Source organism: Saccostrea echinata, unplaced genomic scaffold (genome assembly GCF_033153115.1).
Source record: "Saccostrea echinata isolate AGI-Se365-2 ecotype Australia unplaced genomic scaffold, CSIRO_AGI_Sech_v1 ptg000027l, whole genome shotgun sequence".
NCBI lineage: Eukaryota > Metazoa > Mollusca > Bivalvia > Ostreida > Ostreidae > Saccostrea > Saccostrea echinata.
In genome coordinates this window covers 917,501-935,710 of record NW_026889776.1, presented here as the reverse complement: position 1 = coordinate 935,710, position 18,210 = coordinate 917,501, and the positions used below count along the sequence as shown (strand labels likewise).

Here is an 18,210-nt window from a genome sequence, read left to right as displayed (position 1 = left end):
TGAGATCGTACAAACCCTGAAATGTTTTTGGTGCTTTTGCCATTTCTATCCATCTATCAAAATAGCTACTTAGGCGAACTGAAAATTGTGCAAAAGTTTCCAATTGATCAGGTCGACAAGATCTAAACTTTTTCTTAAATCCGTCATCCGTCAGTTCAAACCGTCTCAGTAGAGCTTTCTTCAAATTCTTATAGTCTAAGGCCTCACTTTTGGGCATTAACGAGTAAACATCTAGAGCTTTACCCCGTAAAAGAGCACTTAAGTTAACAGCCCAATTCTCTTCACCCCATTTTTGTGCTTCTGCATACCTTTCGAATCGGAGAAGGAAACTGTCCATCTCATCATGTTCTTCATTAAATACAGGAAGCTTTGGAGCTTTAGGCGTAACTCGACCTTGACTGTGATCAGATTGCACATCTTTGCTTGTATTTACTACCTGTGATTCATACACTTTCTCAACTTTCATCTGCTCAATCTCATACCAATATCTCTCCTTCTCTAACTCCAATGAAACTTTCTCTTTCTCTGCCTCACAATCTAGTCTTTTCTTTTCTAATTCTCTCTCCGCATTTCTCTCGTCTCTCTGAATAGCTTGTTGTTCTCTAATGAAAGTTGTTAACTCCTCGTCTTTCAACCCTAATGACTCTCCATATTCTTTTAGTTGATTTAGTATATCCATTTTCTTATCTTGATATGAAAATGAGTTTAATGACAGAAACCTCACATCACACAGCACACGATAGAAATTTACTTTCGGACTTACTATACAATACCCATGGCAAACAATTTGGTTGCTGATATGGTCCAACTTACTGAGACATTGCCGACTTTTAGAAACACTTCTCGGAGGTCTCAAACATCCAGAACCGGACAATTCTTCTACAAAATACGAAAAATGATCACACAACTGAAACAAAATAAAAAATGCACAACATAAACATGTAGATAACATAAATGTCCAAAATTTGTAACACTGTTATTGGTAGAAATTGAAAACAGAATTGAAAACAAAAATGGATTTTTTTTTTTTTTTTTACAATGATTGAGTATTAGAATGGATCGACTATCACTCTGTTACAGTGTATCCCACTTTTGACACCATTTTGTCAAATAATGACCTTGCGTAGAGAATAGTGATCCAAACTCCCCTAAATAAATAACAGAAAATCTTTTCTACATTTTAACTTTACATTTTAATTAACAAAATAATATTATACAACAAAATAAACTGGTTTGGTGTATGGTCGTCCGTGTCCCTAGAATGTCTACTACGTCTATGGTTTTGTTCCACACGGTGTTTAGGCTACACTACAGTCTCTTGCCGCTAATGAGGCTCAGACACCCCTCTCCAGTGCCGAGAAAGGTTTACACTTCCCCTCTCTCCAGTGCCGAGGAGGTTACACGTCCGTCTTGCATTCAAGACTATGAGATGTGACTAGTATCGGCCGCCATCTCTACACTACTATACAGGAATGAGACCTGTTAAATATCATACACAGAATAATATAGACATACAACTTACTCCGTGAGTACAATATGTACAACGCAATAAATGCTTTACTATACAATAGTTATTACAGAACGTAGAACCGACAAATAAAGACACAAACAATCCACCGTACAATTAAGACTCAAACATTTTCCAGTAACTATAAATAACAGAACTTAAAAATATCAAATAGAATAGCTTAAAGTTGCATATTTTAGAAATTCCGTATCTGGGTGTTTTGAGATGTTTACAACTTTATAAAATATTAAAAACAAACACAAATAAGGCTTACCTCAGAGAAGCAGGACCATACAACTAAATTCTAAACAAGTAAAACCCTCAGTGGTCTGCCATGTGTATAAGATAAATCAAACAGATCTTGAGAAGTTTTGAAAACGTCCTTCTCCCAGGACTGCCGTGTCCAAACTGAAGCACGGGCTTACAAATATTTTAAAGGTCCGGTGATTTGAGGTATAAAACAGGGTAACATAAACCCGGTGAAAAATGGAGGCTCCCCACAGGTAAATATAAATTGCTTGCGTGTTCGAATAGGAACATGTAGATTTTAATGTGACAGAGTGTCTTAATTTTTAACAAAAACGCAAAATAATTAAAAAAAATTAAAATTAAATAAATAATTGGGTAAATGTATTATCTGATCGAACTCTGAAGTGCGGAGAATATTAGCACACGTGTTGGGCATTATTTAAAACAAAGACCGATATATATATATATATATATATATATATATATATATATATATATATATATATATATATATATATATATATATATATATAATCAACTTTACTTTCTCTATTTAAACAGGATTTATTGTATTTGTTTTAAAATGACGTATATATACGAGGGGTTATCAAAAAGTTCGCGAACTAATTGAATTACTTCCTTAAAAGAAATAAAATGAGGGTTTCAGTGTTCATCATTTGTTAAAGTAGTCCTCTCCGATTTTAATGCACATATGCCATTGGTCTGCCCATGCACGAATCACTGATCCAGGCGGTCACGTGACATGCTCCGTAGCGGTCTGTTTACAGAAGCTAAAAAAATTTTCCGAGTCTTATATTTCTTACCATGCAAGTGTTTTTTTTTTATCATAAGAACAGTCCATCAAGCTCTATACAGCTCTGTATTACGTTACGCTACAACTCATTATTCGTAGGGAAAGTAGTCCCGGAGAATTGACAATGTATGGAGTTTGACAGCCCATCTGTCAGAAATGGCCAAATCTCGGCTATAGGATGGGTGGATAAGGATATCCCTTCCCAGAACTAGCATGTTTAAAGTCTAAAGAATCGATATTTTAGGAATTTGATAATTATATTATTGTTAAGATATTCAACAATTTTTCTACGGAAGTCCATTTTAGACCTATCAAAAAATATTTTTGAATTCGATATAACGAATTGTCGAATATGTTATAACGAATTGAATTCGTTATAACAATTTCTTTGAATTCGTTATAATGAATTAAATCTGTTATAATAAATTTGTTGAATTCGTTATAACGAATTCAAAAATTTTTTATGACGAATTAAATTCGTTATAACGAATTAAATTCGTTAATTTAATACTTTAAGATTTTAACTTTCAGAAAATATATAGGTTGCTCTATGTAAAAGTGACTAGAAAATGTCTTAATTTTTATTTGAAATTTTTAGGCAAAATCTCTGGTAGTTAAAGGGTTAAAGAACTATATTACTGATAAGAATTAGTTCTAGGATTTTATATATACTGCGTGAAGGGCATTTTTATTTACTAAGTTTATAATATTGTATATTAAACAGAATGTTAAATTTTAGATCGAAAGAAAAATAATTTACGGAAAATAATTTTTTGTCGAAGGTGAGGAGGGATGTAATGTTTCATTCAGCTTTTATATCTTAATTTCCATGCTACATGTATCATTTAAACCTCACCCTCTATTTGTTTATATAACCATGCTAATTCATTCTGACAGTTCCATTAGGATTTGAAATTTTGGTGTACTCGAAAATTATTCAGCGGAAATTTGGCTTGTATACAATGTATTTAGTTGTGTAGTTATAAATCAAAAGTTAGATTTGTTTCTTCGTTCCTGTGCTCAGAGCACACATTCTGTATTATGCACTGTTACATATAGTATTAGGGGCAGGGCATTACAGTTAGATGGAAATTTAATGCAGTCAAGAGTTATATAAGGGCGTGATTTTTTACTCTTTCTCTCCAACAGTTTGTCCATTTCCAGCATTAGTTAGGTCGGGTATGGTCTGCCATCCTCTCTCAAGTATACCGGGTATAATACCAAACATCCTCTTACAAAAGTTGTCCTATAATCAGTCTATAATGGGTCAGATAATGTATGCCATCTTCATGTAGGTGGTCCCTAGATCAGCATTTGATGGGTCAGATTATTTAGGTTGTCCCTAAATTATCTTTAGATGGGTCAGATAATGTCTGCCATCTTCGTAAATGTTGTTTTTAGAACAGCTTCATATGGTTCAGATTATGTCTGCAATCCCCCCCCCCCCCAAATATATTATACCTGAGTCAATTTGTGATGGGTCAGGTGATCATATATCTTTTGCTGCATGAAATTTATTGTTAGGTAGTAAGTCATAATCATGTATGAAATAAAGGACTCAGACAAATAAAGATGCGTACTGTGAAGAATTTGGATAGGTCAGACATATGTCTGCTATTCAATTAAGTTCTTAATCCATTGTCAGAAAATTTCATTGTAGTTAATCTTCGCTATTTTGTTTGTTTTGTTAAAGTTGTGCAAATATTACAAACCTTTGTACTGAAAATATTGTTTCGGATTTATTTAATTTTAATGTGGAAAGATGAAGGGTGTTGCTGGCCACCATTTATTATTCAGGTGTACAGAACTATCTGTCATCTTTTCTTTTATACAAATTGTATTAATGAGACTCATTGTGTTGTACATGTATATGAGTTGTTTCCTTTGGGTGGCGAAAATTCCACTGTAGTTGGATTTTTGTTGGCATGTTGTTTGTTGCCACCTTATTTTTCAACATAAGTGTTTGATAAATTCGTCTCTTTTGATTATTGTTATGCTGTACTTTTAAGTTGGGAGATCCAAAACCAGGTGTATAGAAACATAGAATCTCCCAAATTTTATGTGTTACCTTTGTGTCATTAATAGATGACATGTTTACAACTACATTCATTTTTGGTTCAGTATTCTTACTAAAAAATTAACTGAGCTGCGGGAAACAATATGTTTTATTTTCATCCTTAACATATGGAAGACATAATGAGAAATATTTGGAAATAATATGTTTTATGCATTCATATGTATTCATATTGCATTTTTGTGTTCAGAATTTGACTATCTGTAGAATATGTAATGTTTTACTAAGGTTTCGGAGTAAACCGATGTTATGTAATGCGTTGTCTAAGGTTTCGGGATATTTGCGGTGTTTACCCAATAGTTAACGTACGAAGCAGTCTAGTGATCACTATCACTGTTAGATGTTTAAGCTGCAAGTGTTGGTGGACGCTGTAATTTGTAAAGGAAAACATACACAACGCCACCCCGTACAACCGTCCCATAGGAAGTAGTTGTACTTCTTGGGATTGTCAAATTGTTTGTTGGCCTATTGTTTGTTGCCACCTTATTTTCAACATGAGTGTTTGATAAGTTTGTGCTTTTTGATTATTGTCATTCAGTACTTTTAGGTTTTGGGAGACCCAAAACCAAGTGTATATACAAATTGCAAAGAAATACAGGATCTCCCCAAATTCCATATGTTAACTTTGTATCATAAATAAATGACATATTTACAACTACATTAATTTTTGTTCTGTATTCTTACTGAAAAGTAACGGAGCTGCGGGAAACGATATTTTTATTTTTTTCATTCTATCATATGGAAGGCATAAAATTTATTTTTTGTACATTTTTGAAATAAAACATGGTAAAATTGCATAGCCCAGCATACTTTTCTTTAATTTTTGATTAAAAATGATTAGAAAAAGGAATTAAGATGGTTGGTTCCTGCTATCAAAGGTATTAAGAACTTTTGTATATTTTTAGAATGTATACATATAGCTTACTAGTAATTAAAAATAAAAGCAAAAAAATGGGGGGCTTATGTGTTTTTGGCACTACGGAGCATTTAATATTACCTTTTTGCACTGTAATTCCGTGTAGCACTTAAAACATTTTTTTTCTGATTAGAGGTCTATTCTGAAAAACACCTCTACTCAGTTTTTTTTGGATTATTTTTGATTACTTGCACCAAATTAACCATTCAAAAAGAGTCCATTTCTCAATTTTTCGATGACACTCAATTTCATATTCATTTGTTTCAAGACATTTAAAAGCAATTATTACATTCATCGGTTTGAATCCATAACTGTACAAAGGTCATAGTTTTTCTTGTTGGGGCAGCAACTCATGCAGTTTGTTTCTTTTTAAAAAAAACCCACTTCAACGTATGGGTAGATAGAAATCTGATGCAGTCAGGAGATATATCAGGACAGGATCTTTTTCTTTTTCTCTCCGATAGTTTGTCCATTTCCAGTTTTAGTTGGGTCGGGTATGGTCTGCCATCCTCTCTCAAGTATTGCGTTCCTACGTTGATCAGGGATGGGGTCAATTACATATAGGAAAGTAATTAATTAAATTACAATTACTTGCCCAAAACCTTCAATTAAATTACCATTACCATTACAAGGATTTTAAAATGTAATTAATTAAATTACAATTACTTTGCAAATTTAATTAATCAAATTACAAATTACATTAAGAAAAAAACATATAAAAATAAACAATGATAAATAGTCATGAAGGTTTATTTATATTCACATAGATACAGTTACTATTTTTACATTAAGTAAACATTGTGTAGATGTTTACGAAATTTTAAAATATTGTGTCCCCTAACCTACATCTATCAGGTTTCAAGATTTTTCTGCCACAATGAAGATATTTTACACTGGGGCATATGTGACAGGAATAAATAAATACTGACCAATATAGCAAATTTCAGGGTTTAATTCACCCTTTTTAGTACAGGGTCCCGTACCCTTCCAATTGTGAATTTTTAATCGAAAAAGTGGCAAAATTAGGAAATGTTGTTGACTTATATATATTTGTTGATGAAAGAGATAAATAGTGGACTTGTTCCCCATATACAAATGGTATCTTTGAAAATGATTAAAATTTCAAAACATGTTATTTCTATATATAAATAGCATCAAAAAATTGAATTTGGTCATCAGTTGGGAATTGTTACCTGAATTTTGGGAAAAAAGAGCCAATTTTCAACTGGGACACAGTCCTTTTACAGGACCTGGATGCTGTTTTCCATTAATTCATGTGTCCGTTTTTTAGCTTTCTGATATATTTATGCAAAACAATGGATGAGTTTTGCCTTGTTTCCTGCTTTTTTCATCATCCTAAGCTATACATCTCAAAATGTCATAGTATTTGACATTGACATGTTGTGTGTTAAACTACTGTTTTCCCACAAATTGGTGTTATAACACCAAATTATATATTTTAAAAAAGATTTGTGGGAAGACATAGTCAATGTATGTGTATAAAACTACCAACAGGTAAAGTCAAAATGTGTGTAAAATCTCTATTTAAGTTAAGTGTCAATATGTACATAACCCTAGGGCACTAATTAGCACCTGTTAATCACTTCTTACACAAGCTGTAGGTATGGCAAACAAAGGATTAGAAGCCATTGTACTAGATATCTTAAGTGTCAATTCATAAACAACTTAATTGAAATTATTAATTTTATTTAATATATTTACAAACAGAGAGATAAATGATATCAAAAAGTTTTGAAGAAAATGCATTTTAAAGAGGAAACAGCAATTCACTAAATAATTAAAGAAAATATATAATTTTTTTTTCAATATAGTATAGAACATTTTGTCCTAAAAATCAGTTAACCTTTCCTGAATAAAGTGTTTGGGATTTGAAAAAAGGGGAGGGGGCTATTTCTCATTTATTAAACACCAGTGTAATTGAATGTAATTGAAAAGTAATTGTGAATTACATGCTTTTCTCAAAAGTAATTAATTAAATTACAATTACATGTAATTGAAAATCGGGCCAATTACACATTACTTTCAATTACATAGAAATTTGTAATTAATTACTGTCAATTACCATTACCCCATCCCTGACGTTGATTCTATAATTATATCCCTTCTAACTTAAAATAAAAGATACCATAAAGTCTGACATATCTGTTTTATATTTGGATATTTTACTAAAAAGACGTTTACATTTGTGACTTATTCATATTTTATATTTGCCTGATTATAATCTTTAAAGCGTGGGACGTTTTATTTTTCAAACCCAACGGCACGTGTTTGATCCACTGAATTGCGCGTCGACCCTTTATGACGTCACTGAGAAATTACGTCGAACGTTTATGACGCGAGGAACCCGTGTTTATACGGATATAGATACGCATTGCTTTTAATAGTGTTATATAAAATAAAACATTTGCAAATGTAAATATTGGTAATTTAACAACAAAACTTTATGATAAACGTGATGACTTCAACTTCTCTATCGTCAACTTCCCTTATTTCTGTAGCAATATACCAATATCACCTGTATATAAAGTTTATGTCTCCCAGTTGATTCGATAATCGAGATCATGCTCTACGTACGAACAATTTCTTAAACTATGCAAGCTATTGACAACTAAGTTGATGAAACATGGATATCAACAGTCTCAGTTAAAGTCAGCATTGCAATTCTATGGTCGATACAATGACAAATACAATCTATCATTAAGCCGAATCTTGATTGACATTTTTCATGCAAATTGTTAGTCCATTATCATCATACTGAATTGTCTACAGATTTTTCCGTTTGTCCGATCATGAAAAGCAGCACACGGCGGATGCAGCCGGTCGAAAGGGCATGCTTACTCTTCCATGGCACCGACTGTGTGTTTGCTTTGGGGTTGAAATTTGTTCAGCCGTTCCTGAGAGAAAGTACGGATGGCAATACATGTAGGTCTCATGAGTGACATAAACACAAGGATTCTCATAATTTGATATCTGTTCAAAACTTCTGGTAATATATGCTGTCATTTTATCTATGACCATCTGATGGTATTATGATTTAAAATTCTGAATATTTTGGAAAATTATCAGTCGGAAAATACAATGTTATGTAAATATACGTTTCGTATGACCTACATCTAAACTTTTGTTATAAAAATCTTTTCTCTCACTGTATATTAAGCAGATAAAATAAGTGTAGTGTTATGATGAGCAAGGGTTCTCCTGAAAAATGTGAAATGTGTTGCCCCAGAGTCAGGGGTTTTGGGGTGGGGGCGGGGGAGGAGGGCTCTATTATATACTGAAAAAATGCAGTATTTACTTTTGTTCCTGGGTATTATGGAAAGAGAGTTAGTGTATAGTTATTTTGAGCAAGGGCCTCTTCCAAAAAAAAAAAAGAAACTTGTTGCTCCAGGTTCAGTGGTTCATATGTGTATGTGAGGGGGAGGGACGCTCTTTAGTTTATAAAATATGAAGATAACTTTCCGTAATCGAGCTCAAAGGTCAGATGTTTCAAGATGGCCACCGTGGTTAGATGTGTGTTAACACCTCTCCTAGTTTAATTATTTGGCTTTGAAACAAATCTCTATAGTTTTATTCTTCCAAGAGTTGGAGAAGGATTTTACTTACTCACCAGCCTTCAGATGGCCTACTTTAAATTCAAAGTTGTGCTGTTTTCGACGTGAAATTATACAAAGAAGTTTCTTAATGGGTGATTTAAAAAAATCAAAGAGTTCGGTGACGACTACTGACTACGTAGTATTTTTATGTATACTACTATCAAATGATGTCTGTATTGGATGTAATCAAATAGTTAAAAGTATTAAAAAGACAATAAAAATTCCCTGTCAGGCAGACTGGCTGTTTGACTCCTGTGTAAGTGAAATTTCAACTAGTTTTGGTATTGACCTGTCTGTTGAGAAAATTTTGGAAACTTTACCTATTACCTAGAGGAATTTTACATGAACATCTGAATGTGAGGGGAGTTTCAAGTAAACTGGACCAAATCAAAATAATATTACTTAAAGGTGCATTTGATGTCTAGCTTTGACGGAGAGTAAACTTGACAATACAATAGAAAATTCAGAGATATCAATTAAAGGTTATAGAATTGTGAGGAGAGAAAGAAGTCGAAATGGGGTGGAATATTAGTTTACATAAGAGAAAAGTTTACTGTTACACACATTAACATCATAGATGATTTGGAGTTGCTTGATTTTGTCATCTCTATTGAGCAGTCTACTAAAACATCTTGTACCATATCCTATGAGCCACCATATTCCACAGCGGATTGGTTAGAGAAGTTTGAGGATCCCGTTGAACAAGTAACAACGGATTATAAAAATATTATAATCAAGGGTGATTTCAATGTGGATGAATACAAGATAAAGCGTTTAAAGACCACCATGAGGAACTTTGGATTTCAGCAACTAAATAAAAGCGCTACCCGTGAGACAAAAGAATCCAGTACTTTAATCGATCATATCTATGTAACTTGTCCTGATAAGTACTCTACATCGGGAGTTTAGTTTTTACCAATAGGAATAAGTGACCATAACATGATTTACATTGTAAATGGTAAAATTCAATCTGGTGCAAACAGTCATGTTCACATTAAATATAGAAAGAATGAGTGGACTTAAGTGTAAAAAGCTGTAAAATGGTTATTTCTTAACATCATATAAATTCCCGATATCCTAGCTGTGCATTCTTGCTACAAATATGAATTTCAAGCATCTTTTTTTAGGAAAACTAAATAAAAAAGGCATGGGACGCAAAGATTTCTTGAATATCAATAGATAATCACGGTCACGCTTCTTTATCGTCTGAATACATGGTCAGCGCATGTTTGTCGGCTGTTCTTAAGAAAACTGTAGTTGTATATTGAACAAAATAACATCATCTTAAAAGGAGATGAGCCGACAAACCTGCGCTAATACTTAATTTTCCAAAAATATGTTCAAAACAAACTTCTCGCTTCCATTGTTATGACTGTGCTGACCTTGATTTGACTTCAATTAACCTGTTGAATATTACAGTTCATCACGTGATGTCCAGCAGCAAATGTACTGGTGAAAACTTCTTAAACGTTACCTCGATCTAAATCACGTATTGGAGCGTGTTTAGTTGCCATTTTCAGAATTAAGCAAATTAAATGTTATAACTTTGTGTGTCCTCACATTTTTTTTTAATTTCATATTGACGTCGTTGTAATATACCATACACATATTTGAATTTCTAGAGACAGAGAGAGAGAGAGAGAAACTGACGCCGACTGATGGCCCCGCCTCCAACATGTATTATTGATTATGTGACCTTAAAACCACTCAGGGTACATGTCAAATTCCGGACGGCGACACTAATGTATCGTTGCTTCAATTTAGATTCATGGCAACAAGACTTTGCTTTTAGTACAAATGTTCTACATAATATAATCATATATACATAGCTCTTTCTATTGCTTGTAAAATATTTTGGATTCACTGCATTTACAGCTTGGAATAGGAATCGCAAAAAGATCCAAAATTCGGCGTTGAGTCCATTCATTCTTTAAAAACTTGAATGAAAGCAGTTTTCAAGAAGATCTGAACATCGTTGACTGGAGTCTCCTGTATGAAATGGTGGATATTGATTCTATGTGGGAGTTCTTTTAGTCTTTTTTTTTTTTTTGAAATAGTGGATAAACACATGCCTTTAAAAGAGAGAAGAACCACGCAATCAAAAGAATGGATAAACGGTGACATACTTACGGAAATGCACTGTCGTGAACACCTTTAAGAAATTAATGGCAGTACGCACAAATGATGAACACGTTTGGAGTCTCTACAGGGCATCAAAAAACAGGGTTACGAGTAAGATAAGAGAAGCTAAACATTCAATTGTCGAAGAAGCAATTTTCAAGGCAGAAAACAATCTCAAAGACATGTTTGACAAACTTAAGCAATGTGTTTACCATCTAAGAAAACTAATACAACCTGTTCATTTCGTAAGGACAATAACATAGCTTTTAAAGATTCAAAAAATATTGCAGAATGTTTTAATAATTATTTTTGTAACATTGGTTTCGAGTTAAGAAAACATTTTGATGACACTTTACTTACTGTTAAAGAACAAATGCCCAAAAATTCTCTACAATACCAAATTTAACTACTGAATTTGTTGCAAATGAGATAAAACATATGTCTGTATCTTAAGCAACACGCTTGGATGATATATCTGTCAAACTTTAGAACTTTCCTCAAACAGTGTATGTGATGTTCATACATATATTTTCCATTTTTCTTTATCTCCATGTAAATTTGTAGATGACTGGAAAAAAGCACGTGTTGTACATCATTTTATATCAGGGGATGAATGTTTTAAGTTAACCACTATCGACCTGTATCCATTTTACCCTGTGTCAGCAAATTTGAGAGACATGTTTTTAATTCATTTTATGAGTACCTGTCGGTAAATTCCTTAGTAAAAGATTGTCAGTCTGGTTTTAGACCCAAAAACTCACGTGAAAATACTCTTATTTCTGTTCGACAGAATTCTACAAAACTATTTTCGATTATATATATAATGCTAATAGTAATTATTTGCGAACAAAAAAGGGACATAGGCTTTGTTTAATGTGACAAAAATAATCATATAAGGTTGGCAGAACGCAGCTTAATGGACAGCTGACTGAAAGATTTTGAACTGATGAAAATACTGAAAACAATGAATAAAAAATTGACAATAAAAATTTGAAGGAAAACATTCATAAGATTCTGAGGTTACCCATTGTGGATATGGATTTAAATGCACATGCAAAATTAAAGTGTAGGAAGATCTTTGCTATAAAGCAGAATTTCCCCCATGGAATAAAGTTTGCTATTGTAGTTATTAATCCAGGAAAATTCTTTGCAACATGATATGGAAGAGGTATTGCTCTACAATACCAGCCTTATTTTTCTTTAAAACTTGAGAGTTAAACTGTATCGTGGTATTGAAATATTGAATAGTTTTTATTTATCAGTCAAAATGTGATTCTAAAGCATCATGTAACTTTTATATATACGAAGCTTATTACATCAATAATTGCAATTAATCATAAATATATGTTTATTAGAAAAGCTCTCGTTAGAAAGTGAATATAAACATGATCAACATGAAAAAATAACCAAACAATAAAGCTGGAAAAAAAAAACTTCTACCTTACCAAACAAACAAATATCAAAACGGTTTTTTATCCCCTTACGAATGATAATTTTTAACTAACATGTATTTATAACGATTACTGAAAACATTCATTTACTTAAAGTGGAAACAACGCGAATCCATTCGTTTACATTTACTGTAACTTTCAATTATTGAAGTGGCATACTTGATCGTCAACATTTCACTTTTCATGAAATCTTATCAGAAAATGATATTATTTTTTTTATCAAGTGATTCACCAAATTTTTCAGATTTTAGGTATAGCAGTGGAAAAAAGCTTGGTTTCCTTAAAATCAAATCAGTATTTGATAAAATTATAGTAGTTACTTGTAAGACGGAGGCTCAGTCCTTTGTCTCCTCTGCCATCTCTTAAAGACTGAAATATTTCGTACAAAAATATAATTTGATGTTTTTCTACACACAGTATCACAAAAGAGAAATAACCAAGAATGGAAGCAAATATTATTTTAAAGTTACTTGATTTGACCAAGTAACATTATATTTTACAAAGAAAAAGCAAAATTATCTCATCCTACTGAATTATCTACTACCTAATCAACCTACTGAATCATGGGCCCCAACGCTCATCTAAGTCATTATGGCCTTGCTTTTCTTCGTCACAGATTTTTTCCTATATACTCTTAAGTCAAGTTTGATTGCCTGGTCCCACGATACCCCTTTGATGCAGAGGGATAATTTAAAAACACTTTAATCTACACTAACTAACATATTCCATATCAATATGACTGAGTACCTTTGCTGTTCTTGAAAAAAAAGATTAGTTAAAAATAAATCCCATATATTCATATGTACAACTTCCATCACTTTTGTGACTCCACCCCCTTTGGATCACGATTTGATCAAACTTTAATCCTAACTACATGTATCTAAGAATGCTTCCATATAGATACGACTAATCATTGCTTTGCTGCTCTTGGGGATAAGATTAAAAAAGATTTCTTCCTTATATATTCCTTTGTAAAACTTATGTCAATTGTTGTCCCATCTTTACCCCGGGGAAAATGAGCTAAAACAACTTGAAACTACATTACCTGAGGATAGTTCCATACTTATCTTGCTTTTGCTTTTTCTTGAGAAGATTTTAAAAAAAAAGATTTTACAGGGTCATGATTTTAATAAATAAGTATCTACACTATGTGATGAAGCTTTCAAATACATGAAGGTTTGATTTTTTTCTGGCCCAGTGGCTCTTGAAAGAAAATTAAAAAAAGATGCTATTAAATTTTCACTCATTCTTAATTATCTCCCCTTGTAAGAGTGCGTGGCCCTTCATTTTAACCAATTTAAATTAACTTCACCAAAGAATTGTTCTTGGCAATTCTGGTTCAGTATTTTTTTTCTAGTAAAAAAGGTGAAAATGTGAAAGTTTTATGACAACGAAGGACAACGGACAAATTTGATCAGAAAAGCTCTTTTGAGCCTACAGCTTTTGTGATCTTTAGAGGGAAAAAATGGAGACCTTAAAGGAACAGTATCTTATCAAAATGATTCCAATAAAAAATCAATACTATTTAAAAAAAAAAAAACTTGAATCAACAAATCTGTTCTAAATACAAAATATATAATTTTCGAAACAGTAATATTGTTACAAATGATTTAAAAATGAAAAAAAAAAGTCAAGCAAGCAACACATTAACTTATTGTTAAGAATGATAAAGAATGTCTAAATTAATTTAAAAAAAAAACTTGAATCAACAAATCTGTTCTAAATACAAAATATATAATTTTCGAAACAGTAATATTGTTACAAATGATTTAAAAATGAAAAAAAAAAAAATCAAGCAAGCAACACATTAACTTATTGTTAAGAATGATAAAGAATGTCTAAATTCTTGCACTTACAAGTTTACAAATTATATTTTTTACAAGTCATGTCACCTATAAAGATTTTTAAATGATTTTGTACATGTATTTGTATATATGACTAGATTTCTTAATCTTAACTGTGTACATCTTTCATAATATATAACTTTTTGACTTAATTATGCTTTTAACTATTACCGGTATTTTTAAATTATGAAATTGTGGAAATTTTTCAATTTAGTCTTATGAATTGATAAGCCATTTAACTTAATTAAAATCGGTTTTCGGCTTTATTTTTACAATCTGCTTACAATTAGATCTTTCGAATCCGCTTCTCTAAGAAACATATTTTACGTTGTAATTAAATTGTAATTTTCGTTTTCTTCAAAAAAGACATTCAGTGATTTTGACCGTATATGAACGTTTGTGGGTGGGCGGAGAGGGGGATAAAAATTCAAAGAAGAAAATGACAAATCTTTCTCTCTCTCTCTCTCTCTCTCTCTCTCTCTCTCTCTCTCTCTCGGACGTTTCACTTTTTTAAAAGGTAAGATTTTATGTAATCCCGCTCTGTGATGATATTGTAAGGCAAAATATATATTGAAATGAAATTTGAACAAACAAACAAGCAAAACATCCTGCATGGTTTTAGCGTAATTGAATGCAAACCCAATCCAATCAGCTTTTCCAAAAACATTTTGTCTTATTTTGAGACGGAGAACTATTTCAACGCCAAATAATAATAATAATAATAATAATAAAAACATTGTGATTATATTCCACTTCCAATAACCATTCTCCTATTTTTTCCATCATTTTCATATTTCCCACTGTTTTTTTTTCTGCGAAAATTCTTTGACAGTTAAGTGTATTGATTTCTCGATATTTACAACTGAATGTAAACTTTACTAAGTAAACGGTCAAGTCCTAATATGCATGTCAATCTCTCGCGGCTTTTTGTGTCTAACGTCAATGACAGGGACTATGGAAATTAACATGGAATGCCTTGTGTATTCTAATAGACAGCATTTTTTTATTAAATTTACATTTTCATTTCAAATATAAATGTAAGTATAAGGAATCACTGTCTAGTTTGTTTGGTATTCCATGGACATCAACGAGACATTTGAAAACGTGGGATAATTTATGCATAAGGAGCGAAGAGCCCGTTATGCAAAATTATCCCACGTTTCCAACTATCGTTGCTGCACTGGTACGTACACCAAACAAACTAGACAATGGTTCCTTTATTCTTTTGTTAAATTTATTACTGAAATCTGTGAAAATCTGAAACTTTTTTGAGCTTGACAAAAATCGCGCGCATTTACATTTGATGTGGTATGGAGAAGTGTAATGTGTAGAATAGGAAGCAATGCTGTCTTTTGCTTTTCAACCACTGTGTTTGTTTTCTATTTTTGTATGTTCCAAACTTATTTTTAATTCCCAAGTTATTTCTTCAATAGATAGACAGAATCTAAATAAAAAAAATATTAGAATGCAAAAATACATTAAACTGTAACTAGTTAAGAAAATAACAGTCTTCAATGCAATGTAAATGAATCAATGTAAATTGTAAATATTATCATTAAAATAAGCAAATGAATACAATAAAAAAGCATCACACAAGAAGGTGAATCAGGAGTATAAAACTCAACTGTCGCACAATCCGTTTTTTTTGTTTCTTTTTTGATTTTCTTCGTGAATTACAGTTTACCTGGATCAAATCAAAATGTAAATACAATCATAAAAGAAACAAGCTAAAAGCCACTGCAGCATATATAAAAGAAAACATTCAAATGGATTATACATAAACTGCATCTAATAATTGGACTTTTTTTCATTTCAGGGTGCTGAACGTGAATCAGGAGTTGAAAACTCGACTGTTGCGTAATCCGTTTTTTCATCTTCTCCGTGAATTACAGGTTTTCCTAGCTGTTTTTCCGGATCAAATTGTACTTCTACGTAAAGCAATCCATCTTGATTCTAAGACAGAGAGAGAAATAGGTTTAAGTTTTTTGCATCCGTAATTGAAGATACAGTTTTTAGTATGTCCCTTTGTCTGTCTGTCTGTATGCATGTTTAACCTTGACATAATTTTTGAACGATTGGAAGTAGGGCTTCCATGTCATACATGTGTATTCCTTGTCATAAAGCCTTTCTTTGGATAGAAATATTTTTGGAACTCACGAATTTGACCTTGGAGTTTGACCTTTAAAAAAAAAAAACAAAACAAAAAAAAAAAACCTTTGACTTTAGCCATATTCCCCCATACTTTCTTAGCAGTTGTTGCTATAGCTTTTAAATTCCTCATGTATTCCGTGTGACAAGACCTTTGTTTATGCATCAAGAATTTTTGCCTCACTACCTTGGCCTTGGAGTTTGACCTACTTTAAAAGCCTTAACCTTGGTCATAGCATTTGAAAGGTTTGCTGCTAGGGATTTCATATGTCACATATGTATTTCATATGACAAGAACTTTCTTCGGGTCAAACCGTTTTGACTCCATTGCTTTGGCACTGGTGTTTGACCACTCTTGAAAATCTTTAACTTTGGCCATGATTTACCATATGGGTGCATCACTGTTTCTAAAATACATCTTGTTTTTTTTCTTCTAAAAGCTGCCTACAGTCTACCTTATATGACACTGGGATTTGTTTCAATCACATTATCCTACGGAGCATTGATAAAGTGCCTGTAGAGTTATTTACAATGGAAAAAGCTGCAATGAAATCCCATTCCTTGTAAATTAAATAATCTTGGAGAGGCCTTTTTTAAGGAGTACTTGCTGTCCAATCCTTTTAGTTTAAATTCATTTAAGAAATGAATTTCATTTTTGAAGATTCATGAGGACATGAACTACGACGCTTCACGCCGGCATATTTCATGAAGCGCGTTAGCGCTTCATGATAAATATGCCGGCGTGAAGCGTTGTAGTTCATGTACCTCATGAATTTTCAAAAATTAAATTCATTTCTTATATTGACATTATTTTTCTGATGATTTGCCACAAATAACGCCATTCAACTGTCATTTTTAAAGCAAAACAGTTTGCACTATAGTTTTGATGTCAAGTAAGGTATTATGATGTAACAATGGAGATATTCATGCCCATTCATGGTAGTTCATGAGAAAATGAACTGTATTCTATTTTATAAAGGATCATAGAGGAAATCTATTGGAAATGTAAATATAATAAAATATTGTTTAAATCAATTGAAAAATGAACATATTTACGGTTCAATTAGTTCAAATTTGTTAACAAAATATTTTTTCTTAAAGAGCTATATTCACTTTATGCATTAAATGGCACTGTAGATATACTAATCTTTTGACTAACATTTTATGTTCCATTTTAAACATCAAGATGAAGTAGAGACTTAGTGCTTTCATTTCCTATTAAAAATTTTCTCCTTAAAGCCAAGGTCTTGGAAAACAGGCTTCATGGAATTGCAATGTTCTTTAATTTTAAGGAAACAAGTATATTTGAGTGCTTTCACAGAAGAGAAATAATATGAGCGCACCCTCTGATCTAAAAAATAAAAGATGTTTAGTAATCCTCAGAAATAGTTCCATCATTTAAAAGTTGCATATTTTAGATCAGAGGTTGCGCTCTATATTAAATATCGGAAAATAGCTTTAAAAATTGGCTG

General features: G+C 32.0%; 1 protein-coding gene across 1 annotated transcript in view; it reads right to left on the bottom strand.

Annotated features, from left to right (window-relative positions):
• Window positions 1-16,364: 16,364 nt before the first annotated feature.
• The window catches only part of LOC133193089 (uncharacterized), a 185,423-nt gene continuing 183,577 nt past the window's right edge, over window positions 16,365-18,210 (bottom strand). The window contains exon 11 of the mRNA XM_061329063.1: window positions 16,365-16,543. Coding sequence (XP_061185047.1) covers window positions 16,403-16,543 — 141 coding nt within the window. The 3' untranslated portion in view covers window positions 16,365-16,402. The remainder of the gene's footprint in view (window positions 16,544-18,210) is intronic.